Source organism: Eucyclogobius newberryi, unplaced genomic scaffold, assembly GCF_026437365.1.
Source record: "Eucyclogobius newberryi isolate DKJ021-1_F unplaced genomic scaffold, fEucNew1.0.hap1 SCAF_3, whole genome shotgun sequence".
NCBI classification, from domain to species: domain Eukaryota; kingdom Metazoa; phylum Chordata; class Actinopteri; order Gobiiformes; family Gobiidae; genus Eucyclogobius; species Eucyclogobius newberryi.
In genome coordinates, this window is record NW_027315945.1 from 2195318 (window position 1) to 2220646 (window position 25329).

General features: G+C 49.0%; 1 protein-coding gene across 1 annotated transcript in view; it reads right to left on the reverse strand.

Moving 5' to 3' along the window:
- Positions 1 to 25329, reverse strand: part of oatx (organic anion transporter X) — an 89736-nt gene that overhangs the window by 16572 nt on the left and 47835 nt on the right. The window contains exons 11-12 of the mRNA XM_072460967.1: positions 15853 to 16012; positions 15489 to 15597 (exon numbers count right to left, since the gene is read on the reverse strand). Coding sequence (XP_072317068.1) covers positions 15489 to 15597; positions 15853 to 16012 — 269 coding nt within the window. The remainder of the gene's footprint in view (positions 1 to 15488; positions 15598 to 15852; positions 16013 to 25329) is intronic.

Genomic DNA, 25329 nt, shown 5'->3' on the forward strand with positions numbered 1-25329 from the left:
TCCTGACTCTGGACATCAGCAGAAGCAGCAGAAAAGGTTTATTGCCAATGAACAGAATTGGCAATGGCAAACACATGGAAGTCTGTCCAAGTCTGGTTTAGACACTATACTTTTGATTTCAGCAATAACCTAAGGAACTTTATATGTACCCGAGGGTAGATTTGGTTGCAGGTCAAAAAGAGTGGGCTGCTCACACACATAGACAACATGAATGACATTGACAGGGAACGGACAGTGACATTACCGAGACACAGAGACATGGAAAACAAGTATACAACAGTTAAAATACAGAGTAAAAGCACTAGTTCAGAATCCACCCATCCATTTTTTACCGCTTTATCCGGGACCCGGGGCCGGGTCGCGGGGGCAGCAGTCTAACCAGGGACTCCCAGACTTCCTACTCCCCAGACACTTCCTCCAACTCCTACGGGAGGATCCCGAGGCGTTCCCAGGCCAGCCGAGAGACATAGTCTCTCCAGCGTGTCCTGGGTCTTCCCCGGGGCCTCTTGTTGTGGGACATGCCTGAAACACCTGCCGAGGGAGGCGCCCAGGAGGCTCCGGAACAGATGCTCGAGCCACCTCAGCTGGAGGAGCAGCGGCTCTACTCCGAGCTCCCCCCGTGTGACTGAGCTCCTCACCTTATCTCTAAGGGAGCGCCCAGCCACCCACCGGAGGAAACTCATTTCGACCACTTGTATCCACGATCTTGTCCTTTGGGTCATTACCCAAAGCTCATGACCATAGGTGAGGTCAGAACGTAGATTGACCGGTAAATTGAGAGCTTTGTTTTTCGACTCAGCTCCTTCTTCACCACAACAGTCGATGCAGCGACTGCATCACTGCAGCTTTCGCAATTCATATCTCGCCGAAGTAGTTCTGAAGGAGAAGCAAGTAGCCCTTGGGAAACCCAACCACACCCTCATCCTCGACTGCAAGACACGTTGGAATAGCAGTTATCTGATGGTTGAAAGATTTGTAGAACAGTACCCAGCAGTAGTAGCTGCTTCCCTAGATGAGAGAATAAAAAAGAAAGACAGCTTCAAGAGGCTGCAGAAGTGTTCCGATAAAGACGTGGAGAAGATGGAGTGTTTCCTCGACCTGATGAAGCTCCCCTACATTATCACAGTCGCGATGTCGTCTGAGAAGAGACCAACCTCTGGACAGGTGCTGCCTATGCTCCACAAACTGGAACAGCACTTGGCTGACAAAGAGGAGGATGACAAGTTTACAAAAGACATTAAGTCATCCATCAGGGAAGATCTCGCAGCAAGATATAGAGAAGCTGAAAGGAGAGAGTTCCTTGAAGAAGCAACAGCCCTGGACCCGAGGTTCAAGGGCTCCGCGGTTGTCCCAATGGACGTGTGGGATCGGCTCACAAACCGCATCGAAGTGAGCGAATCTCACTGTGCTGAAGAATACGGAACCTGACGAAGCTGTGCCCGTGCCAGTGCCCCATGAGAACAGTGATGATGATACGACTCCTGTAAAAAAGCCGAGGCTAAGTGCAATGGAGGAAATTTTTGAGGATGAGGATGATGATGTTGTGGCATATGTTGAGACAGCGCTGCCACTTAGGCTGATAATTCAGCAGGAGATGCTGATGTTCAGGGCCTTGCCGAAGATGAAGTCTTCAGATGATGTGCTTGCATTTTGGCAGGGAAAGGTTGACGAACTACCACACCTCAGTAGGCATGCCAAGAAATACCTGATCGTGCCAGGCACAAGTGTGCCAAGTGAGCGGGTCTTCAGTACTGCTGGGGACATTGTATCAGCTGAAACAGCTCGTCTTGACCCAGATTCTGTCAACATGCTCTTAAGCTATGTTAAGCTAAGTTTTGCAGCTACCTAGTAGCTTTTTTTTTGTATGGTTGTAACTTCTGTTAAAAAACTGTTAATAAAACAGAAAAGTTGATTTTATTACAATCTGCAGTAAAGCCTGGTGTTTGATAGTAGTCCTTATTCAAGTGTCTTCAACTTAATTTAGCGAAGTAGCTTATGTTACGCTGCTATAACATTATGCAAAAATGGCATGAGTTCAGCCGGACTCATTAGGTCCGGACCTGAACCTAAACCTCTGGATTCGAATCCGGACTTGGACCTGAACGCGGGTTTAGGTATGCATCCCTACTCACTCGTGAACAAGACCCTGAGATATATGAAGTCCTCCACTTGGGGCAAGGACTCCCCACCCACCTGGAGAGGACCAGCCACCTTTTTCCGGTCGAGAACCATGACCTCGGATTTGGAGCTGATTCTCATCCCAGCCGCTTCACACTCGGCTCAAACCGTCCCAGTGCAGCTGCAGGTCCGGGTTTGATGGAGCCATCAAGACAACATCGTCTGCAAACAGCAGAGATGAGATCGTGTGGTCCCCAAACCAGACACCCTCCGGCCCCTGACCACACCCTCTGACCCCTGACCACACCCTCCGACCCCTGACCACACCCTCTGACCCCTGACTGCGCCTAGAAATTCTGTCCATAAAAACTATGAACAGAACCGGTGACAAAGGGCAGCCCTGAGGAGTCCAACATGCACTGGGAACAGGTCTGACTTACTGCAGTGATCACAGCTCCTGCTCCGGTCATACAGGGACCGGACAGCCCTGAGCAAAGGGCCCCGGACCCCGTACTCCTGGAGCACCCCCCAAAGGACACCCCGAGGGACACCGTCGAAAGCCTTCTCCAGATCCACAAAGCACATGTGGACTGGTTAGGCAAACTCCCATGAACCCTTGAGCACCCGATGGAGAGTCTAGAGCTGGTCCAGTGTTCCACGACCGGGACCTAAACCTGCTCCTCCTGAATCCGAGGTTCAACTATCGGTCGGATTCTCCTCTCCAGTACCTTGGAATAGACCTTACCCGGGAGACTGAGGAGTGTGATCCCTCTGTAGTTGGAACACACCCTCCGGTCCCCCTTCTTGAACAGAGGGACCACCACCTCGGTCTGCCAGTCCAGAGGCACTGTCCCGACCGCCACGCCCTGTTGCAGAGACATGTCAGCCAAGACAGTCCTACAAAGTCCAGGGACTTTAGGTACTCAGGGCGGATCTCATCCACCCCCGGAGCCCTGCCACCGAGGAGTTTGCGAACAGCCTCAGTGACTTCAGCTTGGGTGATGGATGAGCCAGCCTCCGAGTCCCCGGTCTCTGCTTCCTCTTCGGAAGACGTGACTGAGGGATTAAGGAGGTCCTCAAAGTATTTCTTCCACCGTCCGACGACAGCCCCAGTCGAGATCAGCAGGTCTCCACCCGCACTGCTTCCCCCTCCTGAGGCGCCGGATGGTTTGCCAGAATTTCTTTGGGGCCGACCGATAGTCAGATGACACGACAACAAAGTCAATCATTGACCTCCGGCCTAGGGTGTCCTGGTGCCATGTGCACTGATGGACCTTGTGCTTGAACATGGTGTTCGTTCTGGACAACCCTTGGCTAGCACAGAAGTCCAATAACTGAACACCGCTCGGGTTCAGATCGGGGAAGCCGTTCTTCCCGATCACCCCTCTCCAGGTGTCACTATCATTGCCCACGTAGGCGTTGAAGTCCCCCAGCAGAACAACGGAGTCCCCGGTCGGTGCACTGTCCAGTACTCCTCCCAAGGACTCTAAGAAGGCCGGGTACTCTGCACTGCTGTTCGGCCCGTAGGCCGCCACAACAGTGAGAGACCTGTCCCCCACCCGAAGGCGAAGGGATGCGACTCTCTCGTCCACCGGGGTGAACTCAAACACGTGGCGGCTGAGGGGCTATAAGCCCGCCCACACCAGCCCCGCCTCTCCCCGCGGGCAACACCAGAGAAGTGGAGCGTCCAGCCCCTCTGGAGGAGATGGTTCCAGAGCCCAAACTGTGCGTGGAGGTGAGGCCGACTATATCTAGTCGATATCGCTCAACCTCCCGCACAAGCTCAGGCTCTTTCCCCCCCAGCGAGGTGACATTCCATGTCCCCAGAGTTAGTCTTTGTGTCTGGAGATCTGGTCGCCGAGGCCCCTGCCGCCCAGATCTCCCTGCACTGGCCCCTTATGTATCCTCCTGCGGGTGGTGGGCCCACGGGAAGACGGCCCCACGTCGCTCTTTTGGGCTGTGCCCGGCCAGGTCCCGTGGGGAAAGACCCGGCCACCAGGCACTCGCCATCGAGCACCCATCCCAGGCCTGGCTCCAGGATGTGGCCCCGGTGACCCCGATCCGGGCGACGTAAACGGCCTTGTTCTTGTCCAGAATAAATAAATAGATTAAGAAGGCTGTCCAGTCTGGCTATTTAGTATTTTATTAACTGAGGGAACAAAACTGCCCCTGTGTCTCTTAGTTTTGCACAGAGGCATTATGAACCTGCGTCATGCACCTGCGTCATGCACCTGCGTCATGCACCTGCGTCATGCACCTGCGTCATGCACCTGCGTCATGCACCTGCGTCATGCACCTGCGTTATGCACCTGCGTTATGAACCTGCGTTATGCACCTGCGTTATGAACCTGCGTCATGCACCTGCGTCATGCACCTGCGTTATGCACCTGCGTTATGCACCTGCGTTATGCACCTGCGTTATGAACCTGCATTATGTACCTGCGTTATGCACCTGCGTCATGCACCTGCGTCATGCACCTGCGTTATGCACCTGCGTTATGAACCTGCATTATGAACCTGCGTTATGAACCTGCGTTATGCACCTGCGTCATGCACCTGCGTTATGCACCTGCGTTATGCACCTGCATTATGAACCTGCGTTATGAACCTGCGTCATGCACCTGCGTCATGCACCTGCGTCATGCACCTGCGTCATGCACCTGCGTCATGCACCTGCGTTATGAACCTGCATTATGAACCTGCGTTATGAACCTGCGTCATGCACCTGCGTTATGCACCTGCGTCATGCACCTGCGTCATGCACCTGCGTCATGCACCTGCGTTATGAACCTGCATTATGAACCTGCGTTATGAACCTGCGTCATGCACCTGCGTTATGCACCTGCATTATGAACCTGCATTATGAACCTGCAATATGCACCTGCGTTATGCACCTGCGTTATGCACCTGCGTTATGAACCTGCATTATGAACCTGCGTTATGCACCTGCGTCATGCACCTGCGTCATGCACCTGCGTCATGCACCTGCGTCATGCACCTGCGTCATGCACCTGCGTCATGCACCTGCGTTATGCACCTGCGTTATGCACCTGCGTTATGCACCTGCGTTATGAACCTGCATTATGAACCTGCGTCATGCACCTGCGTCATGCACCTGCGTCATGCACCTGCGTCATGCACCTGCGTCATGCACCTGCGTTATGAACCTGCATTATGAACCTGCATTATGAACCTGCGTCATGCACCTGCGTCATGCACCTGCGTCATGCACCTGCGTCATGCACCTGCGTCATGCACCTGCGTCATGCACCTGCGTCATGCACCTGCGTCATGCACCTGCGTTATGCACCTGCGTTATGAACCTGCATTATGAACCTGCGTCATGCACCTGCGTCATGCACCTGCGTCATGCACCTGCGTCATGCACCTGCGTTATGAACCTGCATTATGAACCTGCATTATGAACCTGCGTCATGCACCTGCGTCATGCACCTGCGTCATGCACCTGCGTCATGCACCTGCGTCATGCACCTGCGTTATGCACCTGCATTATGAACCTGCATTATGAACCTGCGTCATGCACCTGCGTCATGCACCTGCGTCATGCACCTGCGTTATGCACCTGCGTTATGCACCTGCGTCATGCACCTGCGTTATGCACCTGCGTCATGCACCTGCGTCATGAACCTGCGTCATGCACCTGCGTCATGCACCTGCGTTATGCACCTGCGTTATGAACCTGCATTATGAACCTGCAATATGAACCTGCGTCATGCACCTGCGTCATGCACCTGCGTTATGCACCTGCGTTATGAACCTGCATTATGAACCTGCAATATGAACCTGCGTCATGCACCTGCGTCATGCACCTGCGTTATGCACCTGCGTTATGCACCTGCGTTATGAACCTGCGTTATGAACCTGCGTTATGCACCTGCGTTATGCACCTGCGTTATGAACCTGCATTATGAACCTGCATTATGAACCTGCGTCATGCACCTGCGTCATGCACCTGCGTCATGCACCTGCGTCATGCACCTGCGTCATGCACCTGCGTCATGCACCTGCGTCATGCACCTGCGTTATGCACCTGCGTTATGAACCTGCATTATGAACCTGCATTATGAACCTGCGTCATGCACCTGCGTTATGCACCTGCGTTATGAACCTGCATTATGTACCTGCGTTATGCACCTGCGTCATGCACCTGCGTCATGCACCTGCGTTATGCACCTGCGTTATGAACCTGCATTATGAACCTGCGTTATGAACCTGCGTTATGCACCTGCGTCATGCACCTGCGTTATGCACCTGCGTTATGCACCTGCATTATGAACCTGCGTTATGAACCTGCGTCATGCACCTGCGTCATGCACCTGCGTCATGCACCTGCGTCATGCACCTGCGTCATGCACCTGCGTTATGAACCTGCATTATGAACCTGCGTTATGAACCTGCGTCATGCACCTGCGTTATGCACCTGCGTCATGCACCTGCGTCATGCACCTGCGTCATGCACCTGCGTTATGAACCTGCATTATGAACCTGCGTTATGAACCTGCGTCATGCACCTGCGTTATGCACCTGCATTATGAACCTGCATTATGAACCTGCAATATGCACCTGCGTTATGCACCTGCGTTATGCACCTGCGTTATGAACCTGCATTATGAACCTGCGTTATGCACCTGCGTCATGCACCTGCGTCATGCACCTGCGTCATGCACCTGCGTCATGCACCTGCGTCATGCACCTGCGTCATGCACCTGCGTCATGCACCTGCGTTATGCACCTGCGTTATGCACCTGCGTTATGAACCTGCATTATGAACCTGCGTCATGCACCTGCGTCATGCACCTGCGTCATGCACCTGCGTCATGCACCTGCGTCATGCACCTGCGTTATGAACCTGCATTATGAACCTGCATTATGAACCTGCGTCATGCACCTGCGTCATGCACCTGCGTCATGCACCTGCGTCATGCACCTGCGTCATGCACCTGCGTCATGCACCTGCGTCATGCACCTGCGTCATGCACCTGCGTTATGCACCTGCGTTATGAACCTGCATTATGAACCTGCGTCATGCACCTGCGTCATGCACCTGCGTCATGCACCTGCGTCATGCACCTGCGTTATGCACCTGCATTATGAACCTGCATTATGAACCTGCAATATGTACCTGCGTTATGCACCTGCGTCATGCACCTGCGTCATGCACCTGCGTTATGCACCTGCGTTATGAACCTGCGTTATGCACCTGCATTATGAACCTGCGTTATGCACCTGCGTTATGCACCTGCGTCATGCACCTGCGTTATGCACCTGCGTCATGCACCTGCGTCATGAACCTGCGTCATGCACCTGCGTCATGCACCTGCGTTATGCACCTGCGTTATGAACCTGCATTATGAACCTGCAATATGAACCTGCGTCATGCACCTGCGTCATGCACCTGCGTTATGCACCTGCGTTATGAACCTGCATTATGAACCTGCAATATGAACCTGCGTCATGCACCTGCGTCATGCACCTGCGTTATGCACCTGCGTTATGCACCTGCGTTATGAACCTGCGTTATGAACCTGCGTTATGCACCTGCGTTATGCACCTGCGTTATGAACCTGCATTATGAACCTGCATTATGAACCTGCGTCATGCACCTGCGTCATGCACCTGCGTCATGCACCTGCGTCATGCACCTGCGTCATGCACCTGCGTCATGCACCTGCGTTATGCACCTGCGTTATGAACCTGCATTATGAACCTGCATTATGAACCTGCGTCATGCACCTGCGTTATGCACCTGCATTATGAACCTGCATTATGAACCTGCAATATGTACCTGCGTTATGCACCTGCGTCATGCACCTGCGTCATGCACCTGCGTCATGCACCTGCGTCATGAACCTGCATTATGAACCTGCATTATGAACCTGCGTCATGCACCTGCGTCATGCACCTGCGTCATGCACCTGCGTCATGCACCTGCGTCATGCACCTGCGTTATGCACCTGCATTATGAACCTGCGTTATGCACCTGCGTCATGAACCTGCGTCATGAACCTGCGTTATGCACCTGCGTTATGCACCTGCGTTATGAACCTGCATTATGAACCTGCGTTATGCACCTGCGTCATGAACCTGCGTCATGAACCTGCGTTATGCACCTGCGTTATGAACCTGCTTCATGCACCTGCGTCATGAACCTGCGTCATGCACCTGCGTCATGAACCTGCGTTATGCACCTGCTTCATGCACCTGCGTCATGAACCTGCGTTATGCACCTGCGTTATGAACCTGCGTCATGCACCTGCGTCATGAACCTGCGTTATGCACCTGCATTATGCACCTGTGTTATGTACCTGCGGCCTGATGGGAGAAGCTGAAATTCAGCATTTAGTGGATGAGATCCGTCTTCTAAGATGGACCACTAGCCTCTGTAGCTGTCTAGTGAGGAGGGATTCTGGGTTCAGCTGTGGCTCTCCAATCAGCCTACTAGCCCACCTCATGGTTTGGTTGAGAGAGTTCTTATTTTTTAGGGGTCGGTTGCTGAACCGAGACACCAGGCTGAAGGAGATGAAGGATTCAATGAAGCAGCGGTAGAACATCGTGAGCATTGCTCTGTCCATGTGGAAGGAGGACAGTTTCCTCAGGCAATGCAAACGCTGGTTCCCCTTTTTATCACAGCTTCACAGTTTGCCTCAAAGTTTAGTTTCTTATCGATGATAGTCCCAAGATATTTATAATGATCTACACACTCCACTGTCTGACCATTTATGCAGGTGAGTTCCTTAGACCTAGGGAGTTTCCTAAAATCTATATGCATGTCTTTGGTTTTGGAAATGAGTCATCTGCATACTTTAGTATTAATCTGCCTTCCCTGTTGGCACATGTTGGTGTAAAGAATGAACAGGAGAGGGGACAGAACACAGCCCTGAGGGAGGGCCAGTGGAGGAACAGATCTGGTCAGACAGTGCTCCATTGACTCGCACTCTTTGTTTGTGTCCTATTAGTTAAGAAATCTAAAACCCAGCCAACAAGATTTAGACTCTAATCAAAAAATCGAAAGAGTCTTTCTGTTAAAATGTGGGGTTGAATTGTATTAAAAGCAGAAGATAAATCTATAAATAAAAGTTCCCTTTCCTTCCAGATGTTTAAAAAGCATGTTCATCAAAGTGACCGTGGCATCCTTTTCACCTCTGTGTGGCCTGTAGGTCAATATCAGACTCTGTCGTCTTTAGGATTTCATTCCTCACAAGCTTTTCAAAAGTTTTCATGACAATAGATGTCAGTGCAATAGGCCTAAAATCATTCAGTACTTTGGGGCGGCTGAACTACTGCATCCTTCCAGCATTTTGGGACATGCTGATTTTGTAAAGAGGTATTGAAAATGTAATGAAAATGTTCTTTAGAACAGAGCCTAAGCAGTTTACCACAGATATCGTCAGGTCCATAGCTTTTATTTGAATTCATGGCAGAAAACACCTTTTCAACATTTTCCTCTTCTATTACAAAGTGATTCCGGTCAGCTAATTTATGAATAAAGTCCTGTACATCTTTACTGAAATCATAAGTGTCAAATCGTGAAATTAAATTATTAAGATTATTTGCAGGTCAGAATCTGCATCAAAACCCTCTAAAGTAACAGTGCTTGTTTTCTTTGAATTACTAGTGCGATGGTCTTCATACTTGACCAGGCTGAGCCCAATTATTTGCAGCCATTTTATTTTCCAGAGTTGTTTTATAATCCTGTTTAGCCCTTAGAATTTAAATTTTCATATCTTTAGTGGCTCTGTACAATTCAGAGGCAGTCCCATGTTTGAAGGAATGTTTCTTAGCTTGGATGCTAGATTTGATAGATTTTGTGACCATGGCTTGTTATTGGAGTAGATTTTTACTCTTTTACACGGTATAATCATGTCTCTACAGAATGCGGCATAAGAACAGGTTACATCGGCTAACTAATCTAAATCTCCCCCACATGCCTCTATAAACATCCCAGTTAGTACAGTGGAAACAGGCCTGTAGACACTGCACAGACTCTTCTGTCCAGCTTTTAATGTCCTTTGTAGTGACCTTTTCCCTCTTCAGAACAGTCCTGTAAGTGGGCATGAGATACACACAGTTGTGGGCATGAGATACACACAGTTGTGGGCATGAGATACACACAGTTGTGGTCTCCGTGGCCCAAGGGAGGTAATGGAAGTGACCTGTATGCATCCATTACTGACCCATAGCAAAGATCAATAGTCTTATCCCGTCTGGTGGGACAGGTTACATATTGATGAAAGTTGGGGACCGACTTCTTGAGGAAAACATGATTAAAGTCACCCAGTACAAACGCCGGGGCATCAGAGGAGATAGACTGCAGTTTTTATACTACTTCATACACAGTTTTACAAGCAGAGGGGGCGTGTGCTCTGGGGTGGATATACACAACTGTGATGAAGAGCTGGGGAAACTCACAGGGTAAAACGGGCGCAATGGCATTGATAAAAGTTCCACATCAGGGCTACAGATGCGTTCTCTCACAGTTACAGCAGTACAGTATCTTTGGTTAATATAAAGACATACCCCTCCTCCCTGAGTTTTTTTCGTCACCTCACTGTTCCGATCCAGGCGGTGCGGTGCTCCAAAGCCTTTGATCATCAGGGCTGAGTCCTGGTTGTGTTTGGTTAACCATGTTTCCGTAAACGCTATCACGCAGCAGTCTTTGTAATCCTTAAGGAAACGGGCATTCCCCTGGAGTTCATTCATTTTATTTCTTAGGGATTGGACGTTCCCCAGGATCATTGAGGGCAGCGGACGCCGGTTAAGCCGCATCTTCCTCAGTCGTAGCCGGACGCCTCCTCGTTTTCCCCTCTTCCTTCTCTTCTTTCCCCCTGTTTCTCCATCGATGTTACCAGGATATCTTCGAATGAGACCCAGGATCTGTAGCATGATGTCCGATCTCACAAAGTTCAGTTGCAACAACTCACTTCTGTTGTATTGCCTCCTATTGCAGGCAGAGATGATATCCAGGCAAAACGGGAGAAGTAGCGAAAATAGCGATATGACATGAAAGAAATCCATGTCGCTTCAGTCATAAGCACCGTGCGCAGTTAGAATCACTTGGGGTCTCGTGATCACAGACACAAACAGACGTTAAAACAATAAAAACACGATCAAAACAGCAAAACTTTTCCTGCCGGTCGCAGCGTGCGCATGCGCCCTGTTTTTTATGGGAAAAAGCTGCTGAGTTTATTGATTTGGCAGCCTGGGGTGGTGGTTCTTCTGTTCAAGAAGGGGGATCACACTCCTCAGCCTCCCTGGTAAGGTCTACTCAAGGGTACTGGAGAGAAGAATCTGACCGATATTTGATCCTCAGTTCACGGGAGTCTGTCCGCATGTGCTCTGTGGATCTGGAGAAGGCTTTCTTCATCAAACCTGAACCTGCAGCTGCACTGGGACGGTTTACAGCCGAGTGTGAAGCGGCTGGGATGAGAATCAGCACCTCCAAATCTGAAGCCAACCTGAAAAAGATGGCTTGCCCTCTCCAGGTGGGTGGGGAGTCCGTGCCCCAAGTGGAGGAGTTGAAGTATCTTGAGGTCTTGTTCACGAGTGAGGGAAGGATGGAGCGTGAGATCGACAGGCGGATCGGTGCAGCGTGTGCACTGATCGGACTGAAGAAGGAGCTGAGTCAGAAGGCAAGCTCTCAATTTACAGGACAATCTACATTCCTACCCTCACCTATGGTCATGCGCTTGAAATGACAACATTGTGGATTCAAGCAGTCGAAATGAGTTCCTCTGCAGGGTGGCTGGGCACGCCCTTAGAGATAGGGTGAGGAGCTCAGTCACACAGGAGGGGCTAAGCTCAGTACACAACAGTACAGTGCTTTAATGCTATATAAATGCGACCATTTACCATGTCGTGAGCCAGCTGAGGTGGCTCGGGCACCTGTTCCGGTTGCCTCTTGGTCGCCTCCCTGGAGTAGGTGTTTTGGGTATATCCCACAGGGTAAGACCCAGGGCATGACCAGTGACCTGGGAACACCTTAGTATCCCCCCGAAGGAGCTGTGGTCAGGGCTGTGCCTGGTCCCCCCTTCTGTTTGCTTTGTACTTGGAACCATTAGCACAATTTATTAGATAATCAGAAACAATTCAAGGTGTTATAATTGATGGGATGGAACATAAAATTGCCTACAATGCAGATTATGTTCTATTATATAGACACAAATCTCCCCAATGATCAAGGACTGGACTGACATTGTAACGGAAACATGGAAAAAATTACATTCAAGCTTAATTTGAAAATGGACATCTTTGATAGACTTTTGGACTAAATGGGACATGTTGTGTCGTAATTGTATTTATTTTTTGTCATTCTGTACCAGTGTGTTAATGTTATTATTTATTCTGATTATTGTTATTATTATTTGCTCTTGCTCTTGCTCTTGCTCTTGCTCTTGCTCTTGCTCTTGCTCTTGCTCTTGCTCTTGCTCTTGCTCTTGCTCTTGCTCTCTGGTCGTGTTCCTAGTTTTGTGTTGGTGTATTTTTCAGCACTGCCGGTGAGTGAGAGCCACAATCCAGGATGAAATATTCAAGATCCACAAGTACATCAAGAACAAGGCCCCAAACAGAAGACGTGCTCAGTGACTGTCTCGGGCAATGGGGAACAGAGGATGAAGTGCTGTAGGAGGGGGGCATCATGGGAGGACAAGCCCAGAGTGGGGCAGACTGAAGGATAGCAAAAAGCCATTCATCATGGCTGCACAGGAACAGGCCCTGAGCAATAGAGCAATATAGGCTAAGATCTACCTCACCAGACAAGATCCAAGGTGTAGGCTGTGCAAAGAGGCCCCCGAGACAATCCAAAACATAATTGCAGAGTGTAAGATGCTGGAAGGGAAACCCCAAGGTCAAAGTGGGAAACACCTCCAAAGGTGATAGAGAATGACCGAGCCAAGGTCCTCTGGGACTTCCAGATACAGACAGAATGGTAATGGCGAACCAACAAGACATGGTGGTGGTGGATAAACAGCAGAGGAAAGCTGTTGTGGTTGACATGGCAACACCAAGTGATGGCAACATCAGGAAAAGGAACATGAGAAACTGAAGAAATACCAGAATAGAGCTCAGAGAGGAGCTGGAGAAGATGTAGTGACCTCCAAACTGGAAGAGGGGCTACAACAGATCCCTGGAAAAACATCAGACATCTCAGTCCAGAAAAGTGCAAACCTTCTTCTGGAAGGTTCTCGTCTCTCAACAGAGACATGCTAAAGATCTGTCAGATCGTTGGATTCTTGGTCTCCTCCCTGACTAAGGCCTTTTCCCCCGATTGCTCAGTTTGGCTGGGCCCAGCTCTAAAAGAGTCTTGGTGGTTCAAAACTTTTTCCATTTACAGATGATGGAGGCTACTGTGCTCAGAGGGACCTTCAATGCTGCAGAAATGTTTTTGTCCCTTGACCAGATGCCTTGATACAATCCTGTCTTGGAGATCTACAGACAGTTCCTTGGACTTCATGTCTTGGTTTATGTTCTGACTGTCACTGTTAACTGGGGGACCTTATATAGACAGGTGTGTGCTTTTCCAAACCATGGCCAATCGGAAAGTGCACGTGTTCTGTTACAAAACAGTATTGATATAGGTGGCTACATTATCTCGAGTAGGTGGCAGGTTGGACCATAAAAGCCTCTCTCCTTCTCTTCTTCGTCCTCTGATTTGTGGATTTCCATTTCCGGCTAGGTATGTTCAGGTAGATTCACTCTTGTTTTCCTAAACTATTCAGGATTCTAGCCACTAATGCTCATGAAATGTTAGTGCCGCGGTGTGGCTCATAGCCCCGCGAGTCACCGCTTCAAGATAGCATCTTGTTGCTGTTCTTAGCCCTTGGAGCGGGGGTCTGAATGTGTCGTAGCTGGCTATGAGTCCAGCCCATAAACCGTTACCAGTCAAGGGTGCATAATGGTCCATTTGAGGTTTTGTTTGCTAACTTAATCTTGTAATATTTAGACTTTGGGGCTGGTCGAGCCACGCCCCACTGCTGTCTTGCCTCTGTTTCATCTTGCTTCTACGTGACTTTGTCTGCGCAGCTCGCTTGCTGCAGTTTATTCCTCTATCTACGGAATATGAGTAAAAACATGGACTTAAAGGGAAGCGGGCAATAGACTGGGTTATGTGCAATTGTAACAGAACGATATGTGCCATTGTAATGTGGACTACAAAACAAATGTTTTCTTAAATTATTACCAAATGAAATAACAATGAACAAATCTAGTAAATTATAGTCTGCATCTTCATGATTGCAGCTCCAACTCCCCCACCCAGAAAGATCCACCCAGAGCTAAGTTTCTCGGTGGGGCAGTTGGAGTTGTGTATATCTGTGTATAACCAACGGATGTTTATACAAAAATGGTACATATATTCAATTCAATTCAATGTATTTTTGTAACGTCCAAAATCACAACAGCAGTTTTCTTTAGTGGTGACAGTGAAAAACAGATTAAACAATGTTCATAGGGACTTGCAGGGCAATGTCCGGTGTCCTAAGACAAATGTCGCCTGTCCTTAGACCCTCCTTCTCAGCCAAGAAAAACTATATATACCTGCCACTTACGGAAGAAGCTCTTATGAACTCTTTAGGTTAAAACTGTGGTAACCATTTGGTTTCTAGCACCCCCTGCAGGCTAGTGGCTGCACCTTATGACCGCGTGGTAAAGCTCTGATGTGTTCAGACGGTCTATTTGCCATCCTTCAATTCCACTGGGTCCGTGAGCAGCTGCTGCTGCGGCTGCTGCTGCTGCTGCTGCTGCTGCTGCTGCTGCGGCTGCTGCGGCTGCTGCTGCTGCTGCTGCTGCTGCTGCTGCTGCGGCTGCTGCGGCTGCTGCTGCTGCTGCGGCTGCTGCTGCTGCTGCGGCTGCTGCGGCTGCTGCTGCTGCGGCTGCTGCGGCTGCTGCTGCTGCTGCGGCTGCTGCTGCTGCTGCGGCTGCTGCGGCTGCTGCGGCTGCTGCTGCGGCTGCTGCGGCTGCTGCTGCGGCTGCTGCGGCTGCTGCTGCTGCGGCTGCTGCGGCTGCTGCTGCTGCGCAGCGCTCAGGTACCCATTTCCCATTTCCTGTTTTGTCACTGTTCAGTTTGAGGAAGTTGAGTGAGCCATGATTTTATTGTAGAGATGCAGGTTTGGGTGTGGCTGAGGGGAGGGTTTTGGGTGGATTTGGTGGTGAGGTATATCTGGGTGTCGTCAGCGTAGCAGTGAAAGAAAGATTTGACCTGTGGTGCATGATTCAGGTTGCTGCAGGTGAGTAGATGTACCTGATGACGGTGAGTAGATGTACCTGATGACGGTGAGTAGATGTACCTGATGACGGTGAGTAGATGTACCTGATGACGGTGAGTAGATGTACCTGATGACGGTGAGTAGATGTACCTGATGACGGTGGGGTAGAGCTCTCCTGTGTACAGATACACTGTGGTGAAGGAGGAGGATGTGAAGCCTTTCCCTAAACACGCTAGAACTGTCCTCAGCGTCAGCATCTCTGAAATGATCAAATACCAGATTATACAGAATATATAAATAGAAATCAAATAATACCATAACTGCCTGGCACAAAGTATGATATTTCAAGTATCAACATTTCCATGGGGACAAGCAGGTAGCGACCCCACCAGAAAAGTTACACTGTGCACCTTTAACTTCCCTTTCATACATAACTGTCAGTTAAACATGTGAAAGACCAACTGTAAAATGACACTGTAATAGTTTGCCACGCCTGCAGTCACACAGAGCTGACCTGAGGGCACCAGGATGTTGATGAAGATGACCACTGCAGACAGGAACAGACATGTGGCCTGAGTGACCCTCCGCCCCAGCACACTGAGTGAGGCCAGAGCCAGCAGCTTGGCTGGGATGTCCACACAGCCAAAGATCACCTGGATCAGGTAGATGCTCACCTGTAACGGAGGGTACAGTGTGACAGGTGTGGACAAGTCTACAATCACAACTCTTTCACTTTTACAGCATGAGCGGAAATATTGTATTTCTTTTTTTTTTAAATTATCATAATTATTTTTCAAAAAATTATAACACTTAACAGAAACCATGAAACAGAACAAGACCAGAGAGAACATAGAACAAGAAAAGAAAAGAAAAGTACAAAAAATACATCCAAACTAAAGACACACCAAGTCCAAAATAGACACAGTCAATAGTTCATTTAGGTCGGAGTTTATCAAATTTGCCCATAAGTGATTATTTTTTCAATTTTTCGTATGTCAATGATAATGTCGGTCGAGTCCTGGATCGTCGGCTCAGTTTTTTGAGGTCTTTTTCCCTGACCTGGTTCACGTTTGATTGATCTGTGTCTCACTCTTTATGCTGATAAATCCTGTTCATCTGGAGAAGTATATTCCGTTTTACTGAAGTGAGAAGATCTGAATGTTATTGTGGGTTTTCCAGTTCATGAGGAGAGTTTTCTTGGCAATGGTCAGAGCTGTGAAGAGCCCCTAGCAGCCAGAGAGAGGGGGATTATGGGATGTGGCAGCACCTAGCAGCCAGAGAGAGGGGGATTATGGGATGTGGCAGCACCTAGCAGCCAGAGAGAGGGGGATTATGGGATGTGGCAGCACCTAGCAGCCAGAGAGAGGGGGATTATGGGATGTGGCAGCACCTAGCAGCCAGAGAGAGGGGGATTATGGGATGTGGCAGCACCTAGCAGCCAGAGAGAGGGGGATTATGGGATGTGGCAGCACCTAGCAGCCAGAGAGAGGGGGATTATGGGATGTGGCAGCACCTAGCAGCCAGAGAGAGGGGGATTATGGGATGTGGCAGCACCTAGCAGCCAGAGAGAGGGGGATTATGGGATGTGGCAGCACCTAGCAGCCAGAGAGAGGGGGATTATGGGATGTGGCAGCACCTAGCAGCCAGAGAGAGGGGGATTATGGGATGTGGCAGCACCTAGCAGCCAGAGAGAGGGGGATTATGGGATGTGGCAGCACCTAGCAGCCAGAGAGAGGGGGATTATGGGATGTGGCAGCACCTAGCAGCCAGAGAGAGGGGGATTATGGGATGTGGCAGCACCTAGCAGCCAGAGAGAGGGGGATTATGGGATGTGGCAGCACCTAGCAGCCAGAGAGAGGGGGATTATGGGATGTGGCAGCACCTAGCAGCCAGAGAGAGGGGGATTATGGGATGTGGCAGCACCTAGCAGCCAGAGAGAGGGGGATTATGGGATGTGGCAGCACCTAGCAGCCAGAGAGAGGGGGATTATGGGATGTGGCAGCACCTAGCAGCCAGAGAGAGGGGGATTATGGGATGTGGCAGCACCTAGCAGCCAGAGAGAGGGGGATTATGGGATGTGGCAGCACCTAGCAGCCAGAGAGAGGGGGATTATGGGATGTGGCAGCACCTAGCAGCCAGAGAGAGGGGGATTATGGGATGTGGCAGCACCTAGCAGCCAGAGAGAGGGGGATTATGGGATGTGGCAGCACCTAGCAGCCAGAGAGAGGGGGATTATGGGATGTGGCAGCACCTAGCAGCCAGAGAGAGGGGGATTATGGGATGTGGCAGCCCCTAGCAGCCAGAGAGAGGGGGATTATGGGATGTGGCAGCACCTAGCAGCCAGAGAGAGGGGGATTATGGGATGTGGCAGCACCTAGCAGCCAGAGAGAGGGGGATTATGGGATGTGGCAGCACCTAGCAGCCAGAGAGAGGGGGATTATGGGATGTGGCAGCACCTAGCAGCCAGAGAGAGGGGGATTATGGGATGTGGCAGCACCTAGCAGCCAGAGAGAGGGGGATTATGGGATGTGGCAGCACCTAGCAGCCAGAGAGAGGGGGATTATGGGATGTGGCAGCACCTAGCAGCCAGAGAGAGGGGGATTATGGGATGTGGCAGCACCTAGCAGCCAGAGAGAGGGGGATTATGGGATGTGGCAGCACCTAGCAGCCAGAGAGAGGGGGATTATGGGATGTGGCAGCACCTAGCAGCCAGAGAGAGGGGGATTATGGGATGTGGCAGCACCTAGCAGCCAGAGAGAGGGGGATTATGGGATGTGGCAGCACCTAGCAGCCAGAGAGAGGGGGATTATGGGATGTGGCAGCACCTAGCAGCCAGAGAGAGGGGGATTATGGGATGTGGCAGCACCTAGCAGCCAGAGAGAGGGGGATTATGGGATGTGGCAGCCCCTAGCAGCCAGAGAGAGGGGGATTATGGGATGTGTGCAAATCTCTGATCTGAAACCTTTAGCTCATCTGTTCCCCGTGTAATGTCTATGTTTATATTGTATAAATTGTAAATTGGCATTTTTGGACACAAGATAAATATAGTGTTTTAAATGTGTGTCCAAAATTTGACATCAGGACTAATTGAAAGGTCATTTTCCCATTTTTATGTGGGAAATGTGTGTTAATATGTTGAAAATATGTTTGATACTCTTTTCAGCCCATGTGGGGAGTGTTTTTATTGCTTAAGAAGTCAGAGTTGTTCCACAGTGGGTAAAGTTAGATGGGGCACCAGACTGTCAGAGCTGTTCTGTTTTCAGTGTTCAATGTTTTGTTGTTTGTATTGCATCGAATCACAAGGACAAGTTCCTATGTTTGTGAATTTTGTTCATTGACAAATGGCAATAAACCTGATTCTGAGGAGAGGCTATGGTTATAGCATTAAAGCATGTGTGTCATTTTATTGATTTGGTGAGAAATGGGAGCTATATTTAGTTCTTTGCATGACGATTGTTCTATTTCTAGCCCTATAATATCCAATTGGTTGGTGTGAGTCCATTTGTTCATGTCTGTAGTTGGTTCGCCAATGAGTAAAGAAGACACGCATCCAACAACGACCGAAGATGATACAATCGAATGCATGACTCATCAGTACAAGAGAAAAATACACTCACGTTTCACTTCACCACACGACAAAGATTTGGCTTCGGAGACTCATTTATAACATCTCCATCTGCCACAGTCACAACCAATGGACTCACACCACAACGCTTCACACTGCACAGGGGGACAAGGCAAGGACGTCCACTGTCTCCGTCTCTATTCACACTGCACAGGGGGACAAGGCAAGGACGTCCACTGTCTCCGTCTCTATTCACACTGCACAGGGGGACAAGGCAAGGACGTCCACTGTCTCCGTCTCTATTCACACTGCACAGGGGGACAAGGCAAGGACGTCCACTGTCTCCGTCTCTATTCACACTGCACAGGGGGACAAGGCAAGGACGTCCACTGTCTCCGTCTCTATTCACACTGCACAGGGGAACAAGGCAAGGATGTCCACTGTCTCCGTCTCTATTCACACTGCACAGGGGGACAAGGCAAGGACGTCCACTGTCTCCGTCTCTATTCACTAGTTTTATTGAACCACTAGCAGCAGCTGGCCGCCTGAACCCATCAATCAAAGATATTGAAACAACACAAGCCCATCAAATCTCACTATATGTAGACGATATACTTCTATTTATACAAGAACCTCAGACATCTATTTGAGAAAAAATCGAATTAAATCAGTCTTTTTCAAAAAATTCAGATTTTGCAATTAATTGTAATAAAACCAGATGGGATGTGGCCTCCCACCAATCATCCAAACCTATATGACCACAACACTTACCCAGGTATCAACATTTCCTCCAGGCTCAACTTCACACCACGGCTAAAGACAACAGAAGACGACTTACTTCGGTGGCTCAACCTTCCCCTCTCCATATTTGGCAGGATAGCAGCAATAAAGATGACAATTTTATAAAAAAAATACTCTTTATTCTCTATGATCCCACCCCACACTCACCTGGTTTAAATCTATAGATTCCATTATCACTCACTTCTATTGGAAAAATAAAACACCAAGGATTAAACTCAGTAGACTACAAAAAAACAAAGCTCAAGGAGGACGAGAAGTACCAAATTTTCAATATTACTACTGCCTTTGTAATATTGTCAGTGATCGCTCATAACATCTATATCACCCAAGGCTCCTGCACACCCGCCTCCCCACACCCGTCACTCCCGTTCTCCACTCTCTCCCCATCAAGCATCAACTTCAAAATACTCCTCCTCACCTTCAAAGCTCTTCACCACTGCCCCCCCCTACCTGTCTGACCTCCTCATCCCCCACCGCCCCCCCCTCCCTGTCTGACCTCATCCCCCACCGCCCCCCCCTACCTGTCTGACCTCCTCATCCCCCACCGCCCCCCCCTACCTGTCTGACCTCCTCATCCCCCACCGCCCCCCCTACCTGTCTGACCTCCTCATCCCCCACCGCCCCCCCCTACCTGTCTGACCTCATCCCCCACCGCCCCCCCCTACCTGTCTGACCTCCTCATCCCCCACCGCCCCCCCCTACCTGTCTGACCTCCTCATCCCCCACCGCCCCCCCCTACCTGTCTGACCTCCTCATCCCCCACCGCCCCCCCCTACCTGTCTGACCTCCTCATCCCCCACCGCCCCCCCCTACCTGTCTGACCTCCTCATCCCCCACCGCCCCCCCCCTACCTGTCTGACCTCCTCATCCCCCACCGCCCCCCCTACCTGTCTGACCTCATCCCCCACCGCCCCCCCCTACCTGTCTGACCTCCTCATCCCCCACCGCCCCCCCTACCTGTCTGACCTCCTCATCCCCCACCGCCCCCCCTACCTGTCTGACCTCATCCCCCACCGCCCCCCCCTACCTGTCTGACCTCCTCATCCCCCACCGCCCCTCCCGAGCCCTCCGCTCCTCTCTCACTCTGACTGCACCAACATCCCGACTCAAAACTTTGGGTGACAGAGCGTTCTCCCGAGCAGCACCCGACTCTGGAACTCCCTCCCCCCCCGTCCCACTCTCCCTCACTCACAACATTTAAATCCCGCCTGAAAACATACCTCTTCACCCAAGCCTATGACCTATGACCTGCCCCTCCCCTAGCCTCCTCTACCCCACTGTCTACTCTTCTTCCCCCCGTTACATTCCCATCACTTTATTTTTACTTCTGTCTTGTTCATTTTATCTGTACATTATTGTGTATTGTACGTGCTGTCCCCCCCCGTCCGTAAATACCCCCCCCCCCTTATTGTATATGTCAAAGCGTCTTTGGGTCCCTGAAAAGCGCTATATAAATAAAAGATTTATTATTATTATTATTATAGAGCCAGACGGGGCTAGCTAGCTTAGTTGTACCATTACTAGCTTGGCTCTCAGTGGTGTTTTCTTAGACCTGAAATAAGTGTCCAAGCTCATTATATTCTGCTCCCACGTCCCCCAGGTGATCTAGTAAAGAAGACGGATAAAACCAACAAACACGACTAGGCAGCCATCAAACCGAAAGTGTCCATTATAGTTTCAACCCTTTGACTTAGACTTAACTATGGGATAAGAGTACATTTGTTTTATGTTTTATTTTTTAATAGTAGTAAAAAGAGAGGTATATAGAGCTTTATAGAGAACCACACCTAAATATCTAAGATAATCTGTTTTAATCTGCCATTTAAATGGGTACGTCTTTCTAAAGGTACATTTAATTTGTATCCACAAATTGGACCAATTTTTAAATGAATTACATTGAGTGTGGAAATGTCTGGTTTGCTAAAATATAATAGAACATCATCTGCGTAGCAGGCAAGTTTATGTTCTGTCCCATTAATTGTAACACGATTCATTGTTTTGATTGTGTAATATATTGGGCCAGTGGTTCCAAACCACTGGCTCTGTCAGGTGACCATTGATTTTAATTCTTGACGTGTGACGTTGAATGTGTTTTTCACTTTGAATAAATAAGGCCAGCTATCAAAATCTGTCTCAGCGTCCACCCTAATCATAACAGTGTTGCTCTGTTTCTTTTGTCTATGGTTCATTATGTGTAAGGATCGTTTTATGTTGTCTTGTGTTTGTCGTATGGTAATGAATCCTGTTTGATTATTGTTTTACCTTTTGTAATCCAGACCTTCAATCTCTTTGGTGCAAAACCTTGGTCAGAAGAGTTTGACATCTTTGTTCAGGTTGTATTTTTTTTTATTCTTACCATGTAGTAAGCACAGATTTCACCCACCCCCACTCCACCTCCTCCAAATGACTCAAGCGACTGTCATCTGCCAGTAAGACCTGTACAGGAACCTCAGGCACCACATGACTCTCAGTATAAGACCTGTACAGGAACCCCAGGCACCACATGACTCTCAGTATAAGACCTGTACAGGAACCCCCGGCACCACATGACTCTCAGTATAAGACCTGTACAGGAACCCCCGGCACCACATGACTCTCAGTATAAGACCTGTACAGGAACCTCAGGCACCACATGACTCTCAGTATAAGACCTGTACAGGAACCTCAGGCACCACATGACTCTCAGTATAAGACCTGTACAGGAACCTCAGGCACCACATGACTCTCAGTATAAGACCTGTACAGGAACCCCCGGCCAGGGCCGGCCCAGCCTATAAGCGAACTAAGCAGCCGCGTAGGGCCCCGAGGCTTTAATAGGGCCCCCAATCTGGCAACCCGTTTTATGCGAAGTGCAAGAGCAGCGTGCGCCACTAGTGTAGTAGCGCTGCTGGCGCGGCAGCGCACACAGCGGTAACATAAAACGCACAAACCACGTTTATTTGTAATGACAATCTGGCAACCGAGACACCAAACCTGCGCTGATTGGGCAACTTCATTGTGCGCGAGGAGAAGAGCAAAACATAAACACAACACAACCTGGTCCCTGCGTGGTCCTCATGTCCAGAAGAATATATCCCCCCGATGCCGAAAAACGAAAGAAGAAACTTCTTGACGATGTAAAGAAACTGCAAACTCAACAACACTCTCCAGGTATTGAACTTCTCTTACAAAGAGACGGTTAATGCTGCTGTTTGAAACAACACGAGTCTGTCACGTTCGCTCAGGCTGGAGCCGAGGAGAGCTCTGCCCCGCGCACAATATGTGTCTGAATGAAAGATAATAAGCTTCACATTTACACCAGCCCCGTAGTGTGAGCTGCAGGTGAGGCCGGTGAGGGGCCTCTATGCCCCGGGTCACTAAGAGGCGGAGATCCGGTCCGGACGAGCGCCGTCTCGTCCAGAACCTCTGACGTGAGACTTTGGAGTGAACAGTGTGCGTGCGGCCCCTGTCCCGGGCCCCTGTCCCGGGGCCCTGTGCAGCCTCAGTCAGAGATGAGCGGGTTTGAGTTTGAGTTCCTCTCTCTCACATCACCATGTGTGAGATCAATCGTGACTCGTGTCTGTTTTACTTTGACTTCTTAAAGTGCAATAAGAGGAACGTAAAGGTTTATGCACGTAAGGTCCATCAGCCAATCACATTGCAGCATTGTTTCATGCAGGAGTCCAGTGTGTGATGTTCTGATCAGAACAAACATTTATATTGTAATTCACTTTTAATAGAGCAATAAAACATTTAAATTTATTTAAAAAGCATCATTAGACTATTTGTTATAAATTATAATGAATTGATAGTGAAAAATAACCAGACATATTATGATTACGTCTGTTATAGAATAATACTATATATTTTTATACAAAAGTGGCAAAGCTGCAGAAACACAGTCTCTTCACTAGAGCGAGGTTTGGACCTTCACTTCTAGTTCTGTTCATTCTCTGGGAATAACATGTTTGCACTGTTTTATCAGTGTTAATTGTTTATCAAGCAATGCTTATGCCATTTGTTTAATTTAATATAACTTGTTTTGTCACTTTGGCAAGAAGGAACAGTTGGGAGCTGTAAAAGATAAATTAGTAAGGATAACTATTACTTTTACATTTTCAGTTAAAATGAATCAATTTGACCATAATTATTTTTCATAGCCAATATTGTATTGAGTAATTAAGTACACTAATGTATTAATAACTGGCTTTAGTCATTTTCTCCTGGCACAGTTTCATCACATCATCATTTTATAGCGTTACAACCTCAACATTTTACTCTTACTTTAGCGGCTGGACCACATTAAAATGCAGCAGAAGACCCAAAAAAGGTCTGAAAATTTCTGGGGGAGAGCCCCCATACCCCCCCCCCCCCCCTGTTCATTAATTTAAACTAATGTGCTAATGTGGCTGTCGACCCTTAACGCCCAAAAACATATCTGGGACGTGTTGTTATTTGTACAGGGAGTAGAGGTGATGTCAGCGGAATACCACGTTGCATTGTGGGATTTAAGTTATCAATATTTGAATTTGTGAGGTGTTGAGAATAAACTAACTGGCAAACAGATGCCCTGGAGTTTTGGTGCTTTGTTTGCGTTGAAGAAAGTTCCCATATGTGAATTGTTCACTGACAATGGCAATAAAACTGATTCTGATGACGTGGTGAGGGGCCCCCAAAAATGTTTTCGCTTAGGGCCCCCTGAAGGCTTGGGCCGGCCCTGCCCCCGGCACCACATTACTCTCAGTATCAAAAGTTTCAGACCCATATCAAAGCTCCCGTTCATGTCCAAGATCCTTGAGAAGGTGGTCTCTGAACAATTGTCAGATTTCCTTGATCAGTCAAACATTCACGACTCTTTTCAATCTGGTTTCCACAAACATCATTCTACGGAAACCGCATTGCTCAAAGTGTCCAGTGACATTATGATGTCTGCTGATTCTGGAAAATGCACGGTTTTAGTTCTGTTGGATCTGTCTGCACGGTTGACCTTTGACACTGTCGACCATCATATCCTGTTGAACAGACTGAGGGACCTGATTGGACTGTCGGGGTCAGTTCTTCATTGGTTTTCCTCATATTTATCCGGTCGGAGCTTTAGTGTTGCTGCAAACCAAATAATGTCCGACTCAGCTGATCTGTTGTGTGGAGTTCCTCAGGGCTCCGTCTTGGGTCCCGTCCTATTTTTGCTTTATAGAATTCCCCTGGGAATGATCATTAAAGAGTTTAGTGATGTGTCCTACCACCTGTTCATGACGGTATTCAGCTCTTTTAAACCTTCTGAGATCCAGAAGCTGAACTCCTTGGTCAGTTGTTTAGTGCAAATTAAACAATGGCTGAGTCAAAACTCGTTGCAGCTAAATGCTGACAAAACAGAAACTCTGATTATTGCCCCTGATGATGCCATTCCAGGGATAAACCAGTACTTGGGTGTTTTAGGTCAGACTGCTAAACCAAGTCTTAGAAACTTGAGTGTTGTCTTTGACAAAGACATGTCTTTAGAGCACCACTCTAAGCTGTTGACGAGGAACTGTTTCTTTCAGTTGAGGAAAATCTCTAAGCTCAGGAAAATGGTGTCTCAAAATGACCTGGAACTTATAATTCATGCCTTTGTGTCTTCACGTTTAGACTACTGTAATAGCTTGTTTT